General features: G+C 33.7%; 4 protein-coding genes across 6 annotated transcripts; 2 read left to right on the top strand and 2 right to left on the bottom strand.

Annotated features, from left to right (window-relative positions):
• Positions 1-955: 955 nt before the first annotated feature.
• LOC111008401 (uncharacterized) lies at positions 956-1,808 on the top strand. The gene is made up of 2 exons (XM_022281096.2): positions 956-1,288; positions 1,370-1,808. Exons 1-2 carry the CDS (start codon positions 1,035-1,037, stop codon positions 1,617-1,619), a joined length of 504 nt encoding a protein of 167 aa, XP_022136788.1. The 5' UTR covers positions 956-1,034; the 3' UTR covers positions 1,620-1,808.
• Positions 1,809-3,283: 1,475 nt separating this feature from the next.
• On the top strand, positions 3,284-13,156 carry OVA6 (Class II aaRS and biotin synthetases superfamily protein). Of its 3 annotated transcripts, none has more exons than XR_015788330.1 (14): positions 3,284-3,707; positions 3,807-3,863; positions 5,186-5,296; positions 5,472-5,558; positions 5,654-5,767; positions 5,853-6,059; positions 6,315-6,452; positions 6,704-6,865; positions 7,294-7,493; positions 8,096-8,179; positions 8,286-8,441; positions 9,573-9,738; positions 11,877-12,312; positions 12,692-13,156. XR_015788330.1 is itself a non-coding variant. In XM_022281011.2 (12 exons), exons 1-11 carry the CDS (start codon positions 3,351-3,353, stop codon positions 8,425-8,427), a joined length of 1,659 nt encoding a protein of 552 aa, XP_022136703.1. In that variant the 5' UTR covers positions 3,284-3,350; the 3' UTR covers positions 8,428-8,441; positions 9,573-10,152. The 3 variants fall into 3 exon arrangements, 1 of the variants encoding a protein (XP_022136703.1); XR_015788331.1 differs by having other exon boundaries at positions 12,649-13,156; XM_022281011.2 differs by lacking the exons at positions 11,877-12,312; positions 12,692-13,156 and having other exon boundaries at positions 9,573-10,152.
• On the bottom strand, positions 9,426-12,899 carry LOC111008351 (alpha/beta-Hydrolases superfamily protein). The gene is made up of 5 exons (XM_022281012.2): positions 12,660-12,899; positions 11,871-12,281; positions 10,074-10,163; positions 9,926-9,993; positions 9,426-9,681 (listed from the first exon to the last, which is right to left on the bottom strand). Exons 1-5 carry the CDS (start codon positions 12,897-12,899, stop codon positions 9,546-9,548), a joined length of 945 nt encoding a protein of 314 aa, XP_022136704.1. The 3' UTR covers positions 9,426-9,545.
• Positions 13,157-16,574: 3,418 nt separating the features above from the next.
• Positions 16,575-18,299, bottom strand: LOC148208436 (GATA transcription factor 19-like). The gene is made up of 2 exons (XM_088118984.1): positions 17,788-18,299; positions 16,575-17,141 (listed from the first exon to the last, which is right to left on the bottom strand). The coding sequence occupies exons 1-2, from the start codon at positions 18,223-18,225 to the stop codon at positions 16,803-16,805; spliced, it is 777 nt and encodes a 258-aa protein (XP_087975110.1). The 5' UTR covers positions 18,226-18,299; the 3' UTR covers positions 16,575-16,802.
• Between the last annotated feature and the right edge of the window lie 2,507 nt (positions 18,300-20,806).

The raw sequence follows: 20,806 nt of genomic DNA, 5'->3' as shown, positions 1-20,806 counted from the left end.
TAAATATTGATATGAGATCAGAGTTCAAAAAACTCAAATTAACCTCCAACCAAAAGAATCATAATTTTGAGGAGCATGTTAAGCTTTCCACCTTGAAAAAAAAATTTATAATATAGGTTTATTATTCCTTTCATTACTAATAGATTTTGAAATGAAACTCATGAATATTAATATATGTGACGTGGAATCATCTCATGTCCATTTCATAAAAGAAAAAGAAATTTACTTACCTCATATCAGATAAAATCATTTCAAAAGAAATTTAATCACACCATAAAAATCAAATTGAAATAAATTAATTTTTAATCTATTTTCTAAAATTTAATTTCAAAGAGATTGAGTTCATGTTAAATTACAAATTTTATCTCTAAACTTTCAAAACCATACCTCTATACTTAATGTGTTTTAAAAACATCTAACAAATCTTTAAACTTTCAATTTTACACCTAACAAAATTCATGATCAATTTAAAGTTTTATGTTATCAAACACTCAAACTTACATAAAACCCAACCAACCATAACCACGTATTTTTTAGACAATACCATTAACGAGTCATGTAAGTACCAAATGGACAGAAAAATGACCAAGACTTATCATAAACTTTTTAAACTACCTAGAATATCTCGGTATAAATAGTTTAATAATGTTAGAGATCTAAGAGATTTTTTTTTTTTAATATAGAGGTATATTAAAAACAATCGATTTAAGTTGAGTTACACGAGTTCGTAATTTAAAAAATAAAATACTTGTCAACAATAACAGACCAATGAATGGCTGCGCTGGTTTGGCGGAGCAGAAAACCGAGGTGGGCCATATATAAGCAACACGTGTCGCGGCAGTTAGCCCAAAAGACGCCACGTAACGTGGAGACGAGGAGGTCAATAACGGCCACGTGTGATCGTAAAGGGCCCCACTGCGCGAACTTATAAACCCAACGCTTCCGTCGTCAGATTCAGAACAGAAGGCGCTTCCGGGTCCGGCGTAAAGATTTATTTGGAAAAGCAGTAATTTTTAATTTTTAATTTTTGCAATATGGCGAGAATCAGACCGACGTCGTCGGTTGTGGCGGTTGTGTGGGTGGTGCTGGCGGTGGCGGTGGGCGTGGAGAAATGCATGGGGTGGGAGGAGACGGTGCAAGACGTGAAGAGTAAAATAACCCAAATGTCGGATGACGCAAATATTCCTGAAAAGGCAGAGGCCGTTAAGGAAGGCGCCGCTGGAGTTTTCCATGACGCCAAGGACACGGCCGAGTCCTGGTCCAGCTGGGTTTACAACAAATTTTCCGGGTAATTTTAATTTAATTTTTTGTTTCTTAATTAAAATTTAAATTATCGTCGATAAAATGTGATTTCGGGCGTGTTTGGCAGGGGATCGAAACCGGAGGAGGAAGCGGTGCCGAAAGAGACGGCTCACTTCTCGATGGACGGAGGAGTGGATGCACCGTCGGGGGCGGCGCTTGGAGGGGCGGCGAACGCTGCGGCGGACGCGGCGGGGAGAGCGATTGAGACTGGGAAAGAGATGGCGGCGGCGGCGGCGGACAAGGCGAGTGGCGCCAAAGACAAGGCGGCGGATTTTGGAGCTAAGATCAAGGAAAAGACTCAGAGTATTGAGTTATGAGGAGCAGGAGGACGACGTGATTTATTATTTTCTTTACAACGAAAAAATAAGAGACACGCAGAATTCTAGTGTGTTTCTTATGTGGGGATGTGTTGGGATTTTTGGATCTTCATTTTTCAGTTGGAAATTGAAAATTTTGAATACTAATTTATTCATCTTTTAATAAAATGACCTGGAAACTTTTTTGGACATTCTCGTTCTTTTTTAAGTGCCTTAACCTGTTAATTCATCTTAACTATCTATAGCTATATTGAAGTTGGGTAACTGTTTTCTAATTTGTTGTTCTATGATATTTTGAATAGAGAAAAGAAAATTATTATTTTTCAAATTAATTGTTTAAACAATTTTGGTGACTAATAATTAGTTTTTAAGTGTTTGGGTCTAGTTATGAATTTTTCCTTGCTTATAATTAAAACATTAAAAGAGTATACCATAAATCTATTAGCTTTGGATTGGTTAGATTTCGAACACATTTTTAAAGCTTACTTGAAAATTAATTAAGGGGGGGGTTTCGAAGGGTTTTTCTAGGTTTGTGTTTTTAATGGGTTAAAAGGAAAAAAAAAAAAACCACCTCTTTGTAAAGTTTACAGATACTACTAATTTTTTAAAAAATATTCAAATTAAGTGTGCCGTCCGGCGACGGTTGAAAACATTTTAGTCTTCTAAACATATATTTTTATGGGGTGGATTCCCAAGTTTGTTGTATGAGAATATATGGTATTCGCAGGCAATTTCACATCTTATTCATTACATTTTTTGTTTTAATTTCTTTATTTTTTTAATAGTATAACTAACATTAAAATAATGCATTCGTCACTGATAAACAATTCTATGCAAATGGAGTGTTTTATGGTTCTATTCGACGTGGAGTCCTCAATGCTCCAACATCTACTTGTGTGGAAGCAAAACATTATAGATTAGCATGTAGTAACTGAATTTACACAATGCAGCATAAAAGTTTCTAAACTTCATCATTTCATTTAATAGGCTCTAATTACATACATTGTCAAATCTTTCTCACATAAATCTGGAGTTATCGATCCAACAATATTTAAAAATTATTTATAAATACAAAATCATAGTGTGAACAAATAGAGATATGAAGAGTACTTTATTTTTTGGTCAAAAAAAATATGATACTTTGTTGTTAATAGAAACTCTTTCTAAGCCATATAAACTCATACTTTGTTTTTTGGTTGGAAAGAAAATGATACTTTGTTTTTAATAAAAGCTCGTTCTTACAAGTTACAATACTCAAATCATCATAGGTGTTGGTTTAGTGGTCCATAAAAACTAAGGTAGTAAAGAGTTTAAGGGAGTGAATTCAGACCATAATAACTACCTCACGAGTTTTCTTGTCAATCAAACCTAATAAAGTCAAACGGTTGTTACGTGATTAATCGAGATGTACATAGATTGGCCTGAACACATGACTATAAAAGAATGTTATAATACTCATTCATATATACATTATTGTATAACCCAAATATAGATCATTTTTAAAAAGTTAATTTTAAGGATCTATTTAACAAGACGTTGAAAAACATTTTAATCAATATTTATTAGTCTAAAGGAAATCGGACCAACCAAGCCAAATCGAGTTGGTTCGGTCGGTTCTTTATGGCCAAACCAAACCTCATCTCGCTTGTGCGCTGCGCGGGCTTCATACTTCAGTCGCACAGGCGGCGGTCTTAATCTCTCTCCGAGCTCCAAGAATTCCGAAGAAGCAAAATGGTAGTGTCTTTGAGACTACCTTCTCTCTCCGCCTTGTTTTCCCCAGCCTCCACTACCACCACGAGTACTACCTTCTTCAGGCGAGCTCCGGTGACTCTCCGGCCGCAGCAACGCCTGTTCCATTTGCCGCGGCTTGCTGCTGGCTACTCTGCGCAAAGTTCGTCCACCGAGACCGAAATCCGTGCCGACAACTCCAAGAATCGAGTTCCGGAAGGAGCTATCACGCCTCGGTCAAAGGACTTCAATGCTTGGTATTTGGATGTTATTGCCAACGCTGAGCTAGCGGACTATGGTCCTGTTCGAGGTACCATGGTAATTCGTCCCTATGGCTACGCCATATGGGAAGCAATTCAGGTGGAGGAAGCTACAATTTACATTTATTTTGACTGGAACATCGAGCAGTAGATTTGAGCCTTTCTTGTATGCGTAATCAGATCATAATCCTTTCTGCAGGCATATTTAAATGTTAAGTTCAAGGAGACGGGTCACGATAACATGTACTTTCCACAGGTGAGGCTCTGGCTTTTTGAAGTGCTCTCGAGCGAATGAATCTATGTAATTTCCATCTACGTAAAATTTAGCTTCTGATTTGAAAATAAGCCTGTCCGTTTGTAATCTAATTCGGTTATATGAAGTGAATAGAGTGGTGTTAAGGATCCCATATTGATAAAAGAAGGGACCTTACATGAGTTTATAATAGACATGGGCTACTCCTCTCATAGCCAATTGGTTTTGAGATAGAGCCGATCTTGAGGGGGCATGTTAAGGATCCCATATTGATAAAAGAAGGGATCTTACATGAGTTTATAATAGACATGGGTTACTCCTCTCATAGCCAATTGGTTTTGAGATGGAACCCCATAAATATTGATAATTGTTGTAAAAATAGCAACGATACGCCTTGTGACATCTATGCCAGGTGTTTCTGTTTTGTCATGTGAAGCTGTACTGAATTACCGTTGAATTCATAAGTTTATTTTTGAAGTGTCGAGTTCTTGGCCTTTCCATTGTAGTGTATCTGTCAGTTACAGTGGAGTAATTGGCAATCTTGTTAGAATTATAGCTTGATTTATTTGATTAGATGCATAGGTATCATCTGTTTCTCCATTGCCCTTTTGCGGCAAAGGGATGACAGGTTTTGTTTCATTTTTTTGATTTTTATGTTTTTTTTGCCTAGACATGCTGATGTTTGGTTGCTTGAATGTTTTCATGGGGTGGCATTTTAAAGGAAAGGCTAAAGTGCTTTGGAAATGTGCCTTTAGAGCTCTTTTTTGGAATTTTTGATTGGAAAGAAACCTTTGATCCTTTGAGGACAAGGCTAAGTATTTTGACTCTTTTTGTAATAGTGTACATATCTCAACCTCTTGGTGGTGCCATAGAAATAAGAAATTCTTTTGTAACTACAATTTCTCTATGATTATGCAAGATTGGAGAGCTTTTCTCTTTTAGTTTTGTTTTGGGGAGGGGCCTCCTCAACCCCTGTCTTTAGACTGTTCTTTTGTTTCTTTGATTTATGAATTGGTTCTTATAAAAAAAAAAAAAAAAGATTAGATGCATAGGTGATTAAGTGAAGAGTCTGAAGACTATTAGGTCCATAGGTGATTGGCCTGAAAAATTACCCGTTTATTTAAAAGTTAATGGAATGTGTGAGCCATACGGTTACTTAGCTGTGGTATTTAGGTAGTTAAAGCTAATAATTTCTTTCAATTGACCTGGGTGTTCAAACAACTCTTTGCTGAATTTATTGTTTCACTGGTAATTAATAAACCATTTAAGGAAATGAAATATATACTATAAATGTAAAATGATGAAATCTTTGATTTTGATTCCAGTTTATACCATACTCATTCATTGAGAAAGAAGCTAGTCATGTTGAGGGGTTCAGTCCAGAGTTAGCTCTTGTAACAATTGGAGGTGGGAAAGAACTTGAAGAAAAGCTCGTGGTACATAGACTCAACAAAGCTAATGGCCCTTTTACAGTCTTTCATTACTCATTAGAAACATGAACTTTATTATATGTGATACTTTGCATAGGCTAAATTGGAAATGGATATTGGTCCTCAATGTTGATGACCTAAGGTTTGGTTTTGATTGTTGGATTGCCTGAGGCTTTGGCAGGTTCGACCGACGAGTGAAACCATTGTGAATCATATGTTTACTCAGTGGATTCATAGTTACCGCGATCTACCTTTGATGATTAATCAGGTCCAATGATTTGCCACATTATGGAAAATTCTTCCATTTTCCTGGACTTTATGTTATCCTTATTCTTAATCTATTCTTTTGTGTATTTGGTGTAGTGGGCGAATGTTACAAGATGGGAGATGCGCACAAAACCATTTGTAAGAACTCTTGAATTTCTTTGGCAGGAGGGTCATACTGCTCATGCCAATCCGGAAGAGGCAGAAAAAGAGGTACATCTGATACATCCAAGACTACTTTGTGTCACCTTTTAATATGATATCATATTCACTTAAGGATTTTGATGCTGCATTGCAGGCTATTCAGATGATTGACATATATACAAAATTTGCTTATGAGCAAGCGGCAATGCCTGTTATTCCTGGTCGAAAATCGAAGGTGGAGACATTTGCTGGTGCAGACAAAACCTATACAATTGAGGCCATGATGGGGGATCGAAAAGCATTGCAGGCAGGAACCAGCCACAACCTTGGGCAAAACTTTTCTCGTGCTTTTGGAACACAGGTATTTGGGAAAACCAGTGAAATTTCTTCCGACTTAATTGAAGCTATTTTAATAGTTGAGATATATTCTTTATTCCATAGTAGCACATGTATGAATCTTGTCCCTGTTGCAATTTGGCCTCAAATTGATGTCTAAATTCTTTTTGATTTGTTAATATCGTTCATAAATGCACTTTTGGAACATTCAACCAACGCACTAGTTAGCATCTTTGACATATTATGTAGACTGGAGTTACTGAAACATTTGCTTGTATAGTTTGCAGATGAAAATGGACAAAGGCAGCATGTATGGCAGACATCATGGGCAATTAGTACACGTTTTGTTGGAGGAATTATTATGACTCATGGAGATGATGGAGGTTTAATGCTTCCTCCCAAGCTTGCTCCAATACAAGTAATAATATGAATTTATACTTCTAATTTTATAGTTTATCACTAACTAAAGTAGATTTCTATATGTATGCTGTAGTTCTCTCTCGATGACAATTACCTGAATTTAAACATGATTAGGTGTATACCATACATGTCCAATTCTTAAATACTTGAGACTTGTAGGAAGGACTTCAGATATTTTTGTTTTCTGTCCACCAGTTTGTACTATTCCTTTTTGACAAATGTCTTTAAATGTGCATGACTTATATCCAGGTGGTAATCATACCCATCTGGAAGAAGGATGATGATAGAGCAGAAGTTCTCAGCGCTTCATCTTCTGTGAAAGAAAGTCTTCAAACTGCAGGGATAAAGGTTAAACTTGATGACTCAGATCAGAGAACTCCGGGATGGAAATTCAATTTCTGGGAGATGAAGGTCAGTTGCTTATTTAATCTCTGGCAGTTTTCTTCCCTTAGTGGCTTAGTTTAGGATGTTTATTGTTTGAAAAGATAAACGCTAATGTTATAATTTTCAGCATATGTTTACTTGTTAGTTGCCAATAAATATTGATGCACTCTCCTTTATATTTTCTGGTCTTTTATGGGTATTTCTTGAACTAGGAATCTAGTTTGTGAAAAGACCATTCTTTTGTAGTTTAGGTTGGTTAGTTGGTTAGTTGGTTAGCCGACATTTCCTTTTCAGGATGCACATGTCCATTTTTGCAATTGGTTATTGATAGCTTTGGATGCTCAAATTCTTTCTTTAGCATCCATGATTTTCACCTAGGTTTTGTCTCCTTCACTATTTGTATTTGTTGCTATTAGCTTGAAATCAAATGTCTATGACTAAACCTGAATTGGTAGGGTGTTCCTCTGAGGATTGAGATTGGTCCTAGGGATGTTTCAAGTCGAAGTGTAGTCATATCTAGGAGAGATATTCCTGGAAAGCAAGGGAAAGTTTTTGGAATATCAATGGAACCTTCTATTTTAGAAGCTTATGTAAAAGACACGCTGGATGAGATCCAATCATCTCTTCTGCAACAAGCAAAAACTTTTCGTGACAGGTGCTTTCTTATTTTCTTATGCTGGGTTTTCACTTGATAATTAGGTAAATCTATATTCTGTTGTTACATCACGTTTGTTCTTTTGAAATTGAAGTAATTGAATGTTGAATGGCATGCTCCTTACAAATTGTGAGCTTCAAGAACATTGTTCCCATCTTCACTCTCTTCCCAGTCCCCACACCCTTTCTTCCCCATAATGATTTTTTCTTTTCACCAGATTCATGGACCATAAAGTTCTCTAAATGTTCATTATACTTGCACAGTTCTCATTTCATTAGTTTTTGTGGTAGCCATGTTCTTATCAAAATTTAAAGTCATAAATAGTGGCTTAACGGATATTTTACATTTTTTTGTCTATAAGAAATCAAGATAATAATAATAGCAGTAATAATTGGGACCATAAAGCTTAGGCTTATTTGGACTGCTAACTAATGTAAGCATTATTAATTTTGTAAAGCAGTGGAATGTGGATCATTTCGAAAGATGCCGTAGGAATGAAATGTTATCTAATATACCTAATTATTTTATTTCAGTATATCTAGAATCTGCATTTCCTTCTCTTTCAAAAGATATACCTTCATTGTGCTTATACCTCCTTGCAGTAATATTGTGGATGTGAGTTCATATAATGAACTTAAAGAGGCAATCTCCCAGGGAAAATGGGCTAGGGGTCCTTGGTCAGCTAGGTAGGCCTACTTTGATTTATTGGGATATGTAGATAAATCGTTGATTTGTAAGTCTGAGCAAAACTGTTGATAAACTTATGTATCGTGCTCTTATTCTTTTTTGCAGCGACAAAGATGAATTGAGAGTTAAAGAAGAAACAGGGGCAACAATTAGGTGCTTTCCTTTTGAACAGCCACAAGGACGTAAAACATGCCTGATGACTGGTAACGCTGCTGAGGACGTAGCCATTTTTGCAAAGTCTTATTGAGATATAATTTGAAGGTAAACTTAAAACCTACGAGTATCTTATTCATTTGGCCCTATAGTCACATTCGTTAACTGTCTTTTAAGTCATGTTAAATTTTCCCAAAGGAAATCTCCCATTTCAATTCTTCCAAGGAAAAGTCTCTAGTTGGCATTTGCACTGGCATTTTTCCTATCTAGAGGGTATTTTTGTTTTCAACAATTGGACAAATTTCTATTCTCTGCCTGCCTAATTCTTATGTACGGTGGCTCAATCTCTCACTTCACAGGGCACCATTTTTTCCCTACTATTTAACTGATGGATTTATTATGTGATAAATGGTCTGGTAATCTTGTTAGAGCATCATCTTTGTTTCGTGTTTCATAACATAAGCATGCTGTTTCAATTTTAAGATTTTGATTGTGTGGACTTCCTAGTGTAGCATTATATGTTGAAATTGATTTTAACTTTGTTTCGGAACAAGTTGTCCTTTAGGAAATCTGTTTGAAGTATATATTGACTGCCTCTCAACTTAGCTGATTTATTTACCAAATCCTGTTTGTGCCTCGCGTTCATTTCCTCTATTACAAACTCATGTCATCCTTTTAAGGTTTCATGAGTTTGAGAGTCATGTAAAGTGTAATAATTAATTAGTTGTTGTTTTGTTTAAACTCAGGTCCTGTGTTTCGTTAATGTGCCTTATGCAGTTATTATTGTTGTTGTATTGGCTCGCCTGCCCAAAAGTAGTGTCCTCTCGGTCAAGTATATCAGTGAAAGACATACATTAATTTTTGTTCTCTGGGTTATTTTCAATCAATTTCTGCAGTTTAATTTCCTCTAGGTTGAGGATGGAACTTTCTGCCCACCTTCACCCAAGGTTAAATTATACAAAATGTCCTTGATGTATGTAGCTGATATCAATTTTGCCCTTTCTATACTTTCAAGGCCAAATTCAAACCAATGACGTGCGTTATGTATAATTTTGCTTTTGCTTATTGTAAAATTAGATGGCAAAACATTAATAAATGATAAGGGTGGGAAAAACTATCATGATGCAACAAATACTAGTTTGATCAAATACATGCACGTTTAAGTTTGTGTAGAATATGGAAGACAGAATACCAAAAAGCCAATTTGGTGTCTCATTTGGTTTGGGCATTTGAATGCAGGGAAGTAAGGAACTGCTTGAGACACCTATTGTAGACGCAGGGTCGCTCCAAGTGAACCAAGTGACCTGCCTTCGGTATGCCTCGAAAGGTTGCATTGTCGCTGAGTTCCCTGCAAATGCATCATCACAAGTACGTCTTGGGTTAAATTTAAGATCTCATCTCATAGGTATGTATGATCCTGACTTCTCCCATTTATATATTTTGATTATGGGTGACGCAACTTAGACGTCTTCATAGAGGAATTAGAATCCATTTAACATGATTATAGCGCACCTTCTATGAATAGAATAAACAAACTGGGGTCTCAGTTTAAAATTAGTAGATAGTCGAACAAAATGAAAGTCGGGACATACCGTTGTAATTTTCGGGCAAGCTCGACTTTGAAAATCTGATCATTTTCTCCCCATAAAAGATGTATCTTCTGCAAAGGGATTAATGAAATGGAGTCAGAAAGAAGCAATGAGGTAGGGAGGAAGAAAAAGAGAGATGTGAAGAATTTGCCTGAGTGAACTTAGGGACTGTGGAATCTTTGTTACTGATAATTAGACCTTCAAGGAGCTCTGCCCTGTCTTTTCTGTTATTGAACATCACCTGCAATTATTCAACATAAAAAAAAAAAATTAATATAAAAGAAAAAGCATTAAAAACCTCCCTTCAAGTTAGGTTATAAACGTGTTTGTGTTCGCCACGGTTCAAATAAGGTAATTTATTTGACGGGTTGGGTCATGAATCCATTAAAACTAGTTGAATTGAACTAAACCACTTTAAATTATTAATTAAAATGTAACTCTTTTATTTATGGTAAATTTATTTTTTTGTTTACTTTTAAACTCATTTCACCCGTTGACTCTTACTTTTTTAAAATCTCGGCAATTTTTAGAACATTAATTGCAATAGGGTATTAGTTGTTTGACCATTGTTGTAAAAAAATGATTTGTTTTTCCATTTTCTTTATTTGAAATAAAGAAGAGATATAATGTATATATAATACCATTGAGGTAAAAGAACTTAATAATTATTGTTAAAGATAGACTATGGATAGAAATAAACTATGATAAAAAAAACTCGTCTGTAACACAACCAAATGACCTCTTAATCTTTACTAATTCCTCGTTTGGGATTGATTTTGAGAGCTCTTAAACTGTTGATGAGAGAATCCATATGTATGAACAACTGATTGTTGATTTTAATTTTATCCTTTAACCAATTTAACGTTGATCTTTCTCACAACCAAACTCCATCTCCTTTCTAAATTGATTAGTTTAACACAACCATTTTTTTTAAAAGAATTATACCATAATTTTTCTTAAAAGAAATACAATTTTTCAACAATTCTCTCGTAATATTTAACAAATAATTTAGAGATGATGTAAATATAAATCTAAAATAAAATCATATAAAATTTTAAATTTATAAATTATCAACAATAAATTGATTAAATTTTAATTGTGTGTCTATTTTAGTCATTATAGCTAAATCAAATTGTCAAACATTGTAACTTTTCAATATTCAAAATCAAATTCTAATACATTTATTTTTTTAAAAGCACATATGCAACCCCAAACTAAACCTAATTAAAATATTACATTATTATTATTATTATTATTATTATTATTATTATTATTATTATTATTATTATTATTATTTTGAGTACAACATGTAGAGGTGGAAGATTGAACTCACAATTTTTTTGGTTTGGTTGGAGATATATGCTAATTACGTTGAGCTATGCTCGCTTTGGCATTATATTATTATTTTTAATTTTACGTTTTCTTACAAAATTATAAAGTAAATGACCCAACTTAAATAAATTAATTTGAGTACTTTTCCAACAATTAAGGCATGAGTGCTGAATTTCATGCAATGCAATGCTATATGTTTAAAAATGTAAATCTAAATAATACACAATTAGGTAAAGTTAGGTCCATCACATTAATGGGTCATCCACACAGTCTGAATTATACTTAAAATTGCTTCTATATAATTTAGAAATTAAAATATTAATTCAATATATATATATATATATATATATATATATATATATATATATATAAATTGGGATTTTGAATTTCAAAAGAATTAGGTTAGAGTAGGTGGCCTGGTAGCAATTAATCGATTTAATAAGTATTTTCTGAAATGTAATAATTTTTCATTATTTGTTTGTATCATAAAAAACTTTAATTGAATTTTTTTTTGGTTATATTTGGATAACATATTCATTTTATATTATTAATGGAAATCACAGAATGAAATTTAAACTTAAAAAGAAATTATTAAAGACAAAACATTTGGGCTGACCTCAAGGTAGTCTTTATGGAGTCGATCGGGAAACCAGAGCTTTTTATAGGCGGCGACGGAGAGAAGCGCCTTCAGGCCAGTCACCGACCTCGGAAGTAAGAGCTCCGACGACGACGCAAACCCTAATCGGCTCAGCGTCTCGCCGCTGATTGAATCTGTCATCGCCAGAATCGAACCGGAAACCACCATCGAAACCACCAGCTCCGGGCAGAGCTCCGCCAGTTTGAAGGCCACCATTCCGCCGTAACTGAACCCCACCACCGTGCATTTCTCGATCCCGAGCTTCCCCAATCCCGCCGCCAAACACTCCGCCTGAAACGCCGGCGACCGGTCCGCCTTGTCGGTGACGGAGCCGCCGAAAAACAGAAGGTCCGGCACGTAAACGGAGTATTGTTTGGATAAAGCTCCCACCTAATCAAAACATTAATCCATCCACTTTACGGTTAGTTTTATGCCAATTTTTTCCTTTTTAAAATTTTAAAAATAATTATGTTCCCTTCTTTACTTTTTCTTTTTAACAATATTTTCAAATTTCTTGTAAATACATATGAATTATTAATCGATTTTAAAAACTACATAAATACACATAATTTTTTTTAGTTTTCAAACATCACTTAGGACTCTGAAAATGTTATTATAAAGCAGGTAACAAACCAAAAAAACGCAATGCAATAGTAGGAGTGAGTTTAATTTTCATAAAATGGTTATCAAACGAGATTTCGTATAATCAAATTAAATTTACACTAACAGGTCTAATTTAAGTTTTTGAGTTTAATAGTAATTCAATACCTGAAACTGCCAAGTGACGATGCCTTCGGCAGCAAAGCCATGGACCAAGACAACGACAGGTTTGGTCGGTTTCTGTGGAGGCTTCGGCTCGTGGCCTTTCTTGCACTTGGGGAGTGTTTCGACGGGGACCCAGAAGTTCATGACGGTGCCGGGCTCGATCTCGATGACGTAAGGTACTATGCCAGCCATCTTCATTAGGCGATGCAGCAGTGGGCGTTGAGCTGCCACCAAGTTCACCATGGTTTGTTTTGAGGGCTCAAATATGTGAAAGGAAGGAATGAAGGGCGAGGGGTATAAATTTGATGGAGGACTTGGTTGGTTGGTTGGCTGGCTGGTTTTGGTGGGCGGTTCCAACTTCTTAGTTCTTAGGTCTACAGCCAGGAAAAAGTAGGTGATCCAATTAATTATATTTCATCTCACATTTATTATTCTCTTCAGCTTTGTAATCAATTTTTGGACATTTTTTTTCCAATTTGAAATATATTACACTTGTGAAATTGTACTATAGTTTCAATGATTTCGACGTTGGCCAGTTATTGTTTCTACGATGGTGGGTCTCTCTCGCTCGTTTTGTTATGGTATCTATAAAAGATTAAATTTTATCATAATTTATTAACTTAAGTTTTTGGATTGATGGGTAATTTAATATGTTTAATTTGCTTGGATTTGTTATATCTCTTAGGCCGTTGGAAATTACTGTTTGAAATTCGATGTGGAGTTAAATAAAAATTAGCCATGCTGTTAATTGTGGATTCATCAATTTGATTAACTTGCTAAATTGTGTTTTTACAATTAATTCGTTTTTTTTTGTCTAGAAAAAAAAAAGAATTAATTCATTTTTTTTCTAAGGTTATGTATAGCGTGTTTGAAATGTAATAGTTGTCAAATTCAAGTTTCCAATCCTTAACTATGTGTTGTAACATTCCGAAGGAAAAAAAAATGGCAATTCAATTTAAATTTAAAAAAACAAACAAACAAAGAAAAGACAGGTAAAAGAGAAACAAATGGCAGTAGAAGTCGAATAATGTAAATATTTATAATTATATCATTTATAAAATGAAATACTATTTGTTTCTACAGTATACAACACTTTTATTTTACATATTTAAAATGAAAAAAAAAAATTGATAGCGAAGTTATTTTTTTAGTTTGGTGTTGGAGTTTGTTTTACAAAATATTTTAAATAAGTATTTATGGAATGGCTGGTAAAAGTTGAGGTATTATAGTACACATCATTACTCAGTGATATTTGAAAAAGAAAACAAATTTTATTTGATAACTTATATGAAAGTAAAACTAAAGAAAAGAAATAATTTGTCTCTCGGGAAAGTTTGGGTGGCTTGGGGATATTCTTTGCTTTAATACCTATTGATGTTCCAAAAGTACCTTTTCGAAGTCCTCGAGAGGAAGATGATCGTGGGTTGACGTGTAGTGTGATTTGTCAGATATATTAGGTCATATGGTATGTCTCTGTTCTCTCCCCCGATCGAGATATCCTCTCTTCGCTTAAAGACGGATTGATTGAATTATAAAAAATTTGGATCGTGAAGTGCAATTAGATCTATTCTTTGGGGTATCCAGAATAATATTATCAATCAGAATAATTTATAATTTTCTTGGTTGTACTAAAAAATGAAGTATCCCAACTCCGCTAAGAAAAAACTCAATTTGTAGTCTATCTATTCTATGACTACTACTTGTATCATATTCTATTTATAAATTATAAATAGCATTGATATAAAACTTTTAATAAATCGAGTAATATGATTAATACATTGGTTGAATATTTGGTTAAGCCCGCCGGCTCCGGGATAATAAAAAGAAAAAAAAGAAAGAAATAATTTTGTAATTTAAATTTAGACAACTAGTATATATTAATTATTTATTTTGACACTAAAAAATTATTTATTTTCCATACAAAGTATTGAATGCTAGAGGTAGACGTAATAAAACTTCAATACAAATGAGAAAAAAAAAGGGAAAGTATTTTTTTTATCCATAAACTTAGGTAGGGTGGATTAATTTTCACTTTAAACACTAAGTTTTCATCGCATTGAACACTAAACTTAGATAAGTGTTAGCAAATTTTTACTCTCTTTTCAATTTCTGTTATTTTTTATTTATAACCATGAGTGTCCGTACCAGTTTACGTGCATCTCGATTAATTTTACGGGGCAACCGTCTGATCCTACAACATTTTATGTCGGAAAACATATAGGAATTACTAATTAATTTTAGGTGGCCATTACGAGGTTTGAACCCGTTCTCTCCTACAATTTCAACTAATTCAATCACTAAATTTAACCAAAAAAAACTAAAAGCGTGATGAAAGCACAAAATCAATTCATTAAATAACTTTTTGAAACTTATAAATTAAAAAAATAATAATAATTCTAATTTATTGTTTTGTTTGAATCCTATTAGGTTTATACTAATTAAATACACGTTCTATAATTCATTAGAAATATAAGAGGTAAAAATTGCAACATTTTTTTTTAGTTTAAGGTGCAATTTGATGGAGTTGAAAATTACATATTAAGTTTGAATATAAAGTTGTAATTAAGGTCAAACTTGTAAGATAAAAATTGGAAACCCACAATAAAGATTAAATGGGATGAATTTGAAAATTTAGAGTAAAATTTGACTCGCTTTTTAAAGTTAATTAAGAAAAACTAATATTATTTCAACCAATATAGATCAACTAGGTATCATAGTAATCTTTCTTATAATAGGAGAATCCTTTTGTTACTTATTTCGATGGTTTGTCGAGAAATTGAATATAACAACTCCAAGGTTTAAATACCATTTTTATCATTGTACTTTGAGACTTATCGCAAACTAATTCCTAAGATATATAACTATCATGAGACTTAAACTCATCCCTCTTAATTAACTCTAGTCCCTTTGGACCAATGAGCCACCGCTAATGTTGATAAGCGATTTTGGCCGATGTGACATATCAACTGACGATCATCTATGAACTTTGACATGTCTTCGTTAGCAACATGTAGTTAGAACCTTACACTAGTGTTTTACTAGACAACATACTTTAAAGCTTAACTTAGAATTTAATTCAAAGTCAAAATACAAGAAATTTTATACTTTTAAATAAGTGGAACTTTGCCTTTTATAAGAGTAGCATTGAAAAGTGGTGCCCAATTATAATGGTGTCTGTATCTATCCTTCAACAATTAACAGTCAAGAAAATCATTGACATAGAATTGACGCTGACTCTAATCAGATTTATTGCTAGTCATAATCTTCTCTCCACAACTCATAGAAACAAATTTCTTCCCTTTTTTTTTCCAACTAATTTAAATTTTAAGGTATATCTAAAGTACATTAGCTATCAATACATAATTCTAAAATCTCATATAATATCTCCAAAGTGTTAAAAAATATGTATATATATATATATATATATATAATCCATCCATTAATAACTAATAATTATAATATGAGTCCAAATACCAACAAGAACTCTAGCTTATATGGTAAGAAGAACAAATTTGTTAATTAAAAACTTACAGAGAAATGTTCATTCTTTATATCCAAAATTTTATCAGTACAACTCCAAAACTGAGATGTCAATATTTTAATCTTTCAAGAAAAGAATCCCAAAGTTAAGAATAAAAAATGATAATTAATTTAAAATATAAATAAATAAAGTGCATATCGGTATTGTTATTATTATTATTTCCATAAAATTGAGAGTATCGAAAAGAAACCATGATGCTTTGGAGTTGGACCGCCAAACGAAAAGAAAAACAAACAGCCGGCGGGTCTCCCAATGGGGAAAATCAAACGCCACCACAATTTAATCAATTCTAAAACTTAAAAACTGATTTTTTATATTTTTTGTAAAATTAAAAAAAATATATCAAAAGCCAAAAAAAAAAAAAAAAAGGCAACGTAGAATTAGAACTATCTCAGCTTCCACTCCACGCCCATCAAAGGCTGATAGAAAAAATGGAATTACATATTTAACCATCCTCGTCTTCTTCTTCCTACGTACTGTGAATTTAAATTAAAAAAAAAAAGAAAAGAAAAAAACTGCTGGATTGATCTGGGCCATTTGATTTTTCTTTTTGGTGGGTTTGTTAATTTAATTTGTACTTTTTTTGGGGGGGGGGGGGGGGGGTCTCATGATCTTGTGAAGTCATGGACCAGGCTGGGCCGGTGATCGGTAACGTTAAGCCGCCAAGACAGGAAGGAGATGCCGGTTTCGGGTTCGCTTCTTCGAACGTCGTCGTTTCCGATGAACATTGATTCGTTGCTAATGCCCGCCGGCGACAGGCACGGAAGTTTCTGGGTCGTCGCCGGCGAGTGCTGGTGCGGGACCCACGACGTGGAATTTGTATAGCTCCCGCCGAACATGTGATGGTGGTGGTGGTGGTTTGGTTCCGCCGCCGTGATGTTCACCGTCGCCGCCGCCCTCCGCTCTTCCTTCTTGAACCGAATCCCACACGCATTGCATAGTGACTGCAGTCAAATTTTATGACAAACAAAAATTAATATTAATCAATCAGAAATCTGAGGTTTTGAAGCTTGATCCATTTCAAATCAATTCTGCTGTTTTTTATTCCCTTAAACTAAATCATGTTTTAGGAGTATTAGTTCCTCCTACCACTTTTAGAGAGTGGAAAAAAAAATAATTCAAGAAAATGGTAGAAAAGCAAAGATAATTTTTTTAATTTATAAATCAGGATGGAAATGTTATATTAGTAAAAAATTATTTTCTTTTTCGACTGAATTATATTTGTTGAAAATCTTTTCTCATCCTAAGCCAAATAAACAATTTAAGAACATGTCTGACGGTGATTGCTTACGTTCTCGAGTTGAAAGGTATTTGACAGTGCGGTAGAAGGAATGATTTTGAATAAAAGAAATTTAAGTCTAATTAATTTTTCAAAATTAACCTAGAACGATACATTAAAAAACAATTTGAATGACTTTAGATTCCAAAATCAATTTTTTTTAACTTCTCAAATATGATCAAAATGGAAGTACGAGTAATTTTGAGAAGGCTAAAATCATTCTCAGTAACACCCGATCGAAAAGGCTAAAATCACCTCTCAATCGAAAAAAGAGGTTGAATTTTGAGGCGTAAAGTAAAATTAAAATGTACCTTAGGGCCTTTGGGGCCATTCCTCCAGAGCGGAGTAGAAGTGGTGTCGCAATTGGCACACCGTCGGGCAAGAAGCGGATCACCACAGCCCGCGGAGGCGCCCACGGCGGCGCTATTAGCATTGCCACCGCCACGGGCGGCACTCTTTTGTTTAGTATGCAACAAATCCCAGCAGAAGTTAGAGACATAGGAAGCCGCCGGCCGCCGTCCGCCGCCGCCACGGTGGTGGACGTCGTCTAATTGGGTCGTGGAACGCGTGGAGGGAGTTCCAAGAGAGAGCGTACAATCAACGGAAGACGAAGGAGGAGAGGAATAGGAATATGAAGAGCCGTAATTAGAAGAAGAATACATCATCTCCATGGTGTCGTGGGACCCACCGCCGCCGCCTCCGCCGCCGTGGCTGGGCACCGATAAGAAGACGGAAAAAGGACCCACCATGCTCCCGCCGCCGGCGCTGGTGGAGAGTTGGTTTTGCGAGGAGAAAATGGGGAAAATGAGAGGAATTTGTTTAATTATATCATTATAAATTAGAAGACGAGAAGAGAAGAGGAGGATGATTTATAAATAAAGGGATGGGGCTGATGACGTGGACCCCAATTTGCATGTTCTAGAGAGAGAAAACTGAGTTCGAGTTAGACAAACTGAGTCAGCGAGTCAGTGAGTCAGTCAGTGATCGTAGTGGTGTGGTATAAATATAATATCATCATTCATCACTCATCCTTCTCTCCATTTTCGTACGTATGTTTACTAAAATATTATTAATTCATTTATTAATATATAATGTTATAAATTTATTATTATTATTGATAGAACATTATATAATTTAGAATATATAATGCTTTTGCATGTTTTAATTTCAACCCAGATAAAAGGGGTTTATAATATATAATAGTATATTTATTAAAACTTTTATTTTTTTAATATAATAAATTGAAATAAGGATTTGAATTTATTCCCCTTTAATTTACCATAGTCTTTTAATCTCTTTGGACTAACAAGTCATCCAATTAACTAGTTGGATTGTATTTGTATTACTTAGACAACAAACTATGCATTTTTACTACTCATTCACTTGAAACCATATAGTTAAATATGCGTAAATTGGAATAATAATATTGTTCTAAATTAATTATCAATGGTCTCCCATGGATCCTCATTAGGTATGTAAATTAAATTAAATTAGATAGGTTTCAAAATTGATGGATCTAGATATCACAAGCATTGCCTAATCGTGTTTATGAAAAATAGGACCTTAGAAATGTTGACGTACACAATTTTGAATATGAAAAGAGATTCCACTCGATAAACTATCATTGCATTGAAATATTGGAGAGATTTTGAGATTTGGCAAACATGGGATAGTTTAGTCAAAGAAAATTCTAAAAGAATTAAAATCACCCACATAAATTATAGAAGGCGTTGAAGCACATTCTCGAATCAAAATTTAGTAAAGTATGATTATGATTTAATTTGGTCATATCGTTAATTACTATTAGGGCTTCCATTAGCTCTATTAGTTAATGGTAGTGTAGATTCTAAACCTACTTTTTAGTTTCTATTATGTATTCAACTAACATCAATCTTGACCCGATCCAATTTTTAGATTGGATGCCTGAACTTGTTTGAACTGTAATACCATATTAATATTTATAGGGTTCCATCTTAAGACAAATTGATAATAAAAAAAGATAACTCGAGTGAATTATTTAAAAGTAGAAATCTACCTCCCAAACTTAACATTTTTCTATTATATTTATTATTATATATTCTATATCTCCTATTTAGTTTTTTCATCATTATCTATTTCATATCTATGTCTCACTTTATCTTATAATTAATCCATGTAGTAGTTAATCTAAAAACATGTGTCAAACAAGACTTTAGTATTAATCATATAATTAACATTTTTCCTGATAAACTAGTAAATTAAGAATATAGCATATACAAAATACAAATTACATGCTCCACCTTTTAATTATTAAAACTAAAATTTGGAAATAATTTTTTCAATCAATTTGCTTATAATAACTCATATAGTTCATAGAGTTTAGAAGAGTCGAAGGATTTTGTTAAATGGAAATTAAAATTTTGGAACATGAAATTATTTCTCGAAATAAAAAATTGAAAAGAAAAAAAAAAGATGAGGGGGATATTTTGGTCATTGAGTTAGTCAAAGGAGGCCACGTGACTAGCGGGAACAGTCTTCCATGGATCTGCGTTCTCCGATCACGAGGCCTAAATATTAGACCCTCCAAAACCTCTGTCCGTATCCTCTCTCTCTCTCTCTCTCTCTCTCCTCTGCCAACTTCCCCAAACAAAATGGAATTTCTCCCAATTGAATTCATTTCATTTTTCCTAATTAAACATTAACCTTATGTTTTTCACTTACAACTACACCTATTTTTGGATGGTCAAAATATTATATCACAACTTTCAATTCGTCTCTTTAACATTTTTGTTTCCAAAATACTATATTTAACAAAATATTTCAAATATGAAATCATATTCTCGGCCTCTTTTATGTGCTAGTTCATTTTATAGATAGCGACATATATTATATACTCAGATAATTATAAATTAAAAAAAATCATCTTTTATTGTAGATGTATACATTAATTTAAACATAATTTAATGATTAAGACATGAATGATCCACTTTTTATATTGATTGAGGGAAATGTTTGAATTTCTATCTCTCCCCAAAATACAGGATAAGATATTTATTAAAGTACCATGAACTAAACATCTTACATATATCCCACCCCACTCTAGAATAATGGAATTTACCACATACAAATAAAAAATTAAATCTTGTAAAAAAAAAATAAATTAAATTAAAAAATAAAAAAAATATTTCAATTATTATTATTACTATTTTATATCTGTGAGTGTCCAGACCAACTTATACCTACCTTGATTAATCTCACTGGACAACCGTGTGACCCTACAACATTTGTGGTCTTGAAACACATATAAATTACTAATTCTTGAGGTAGATAGTTATCATAGAATTTGAACTC

This window comes from Momordica charantia (genome assembly GCF_013281855.1).
Source record: "Momordica charantia cultivar OHB3-1 chromosome 10 unlocalized genomic scaffold, Mcharantia_2.0 BLBB01000010.1, whole genome shotgun sequence".
NCBI lineage: Eukaryota > Viridiplantae > Streptophyta > Magnoliopsida > Cucurbitales > Cucurbitaceae > Momordica > Momordica charantia.
The sequence above is the reverse complement of the archived record's forward strand: the minus strand, read 5'-3'. Positions and strand labels throughout refer to the sequence as shown.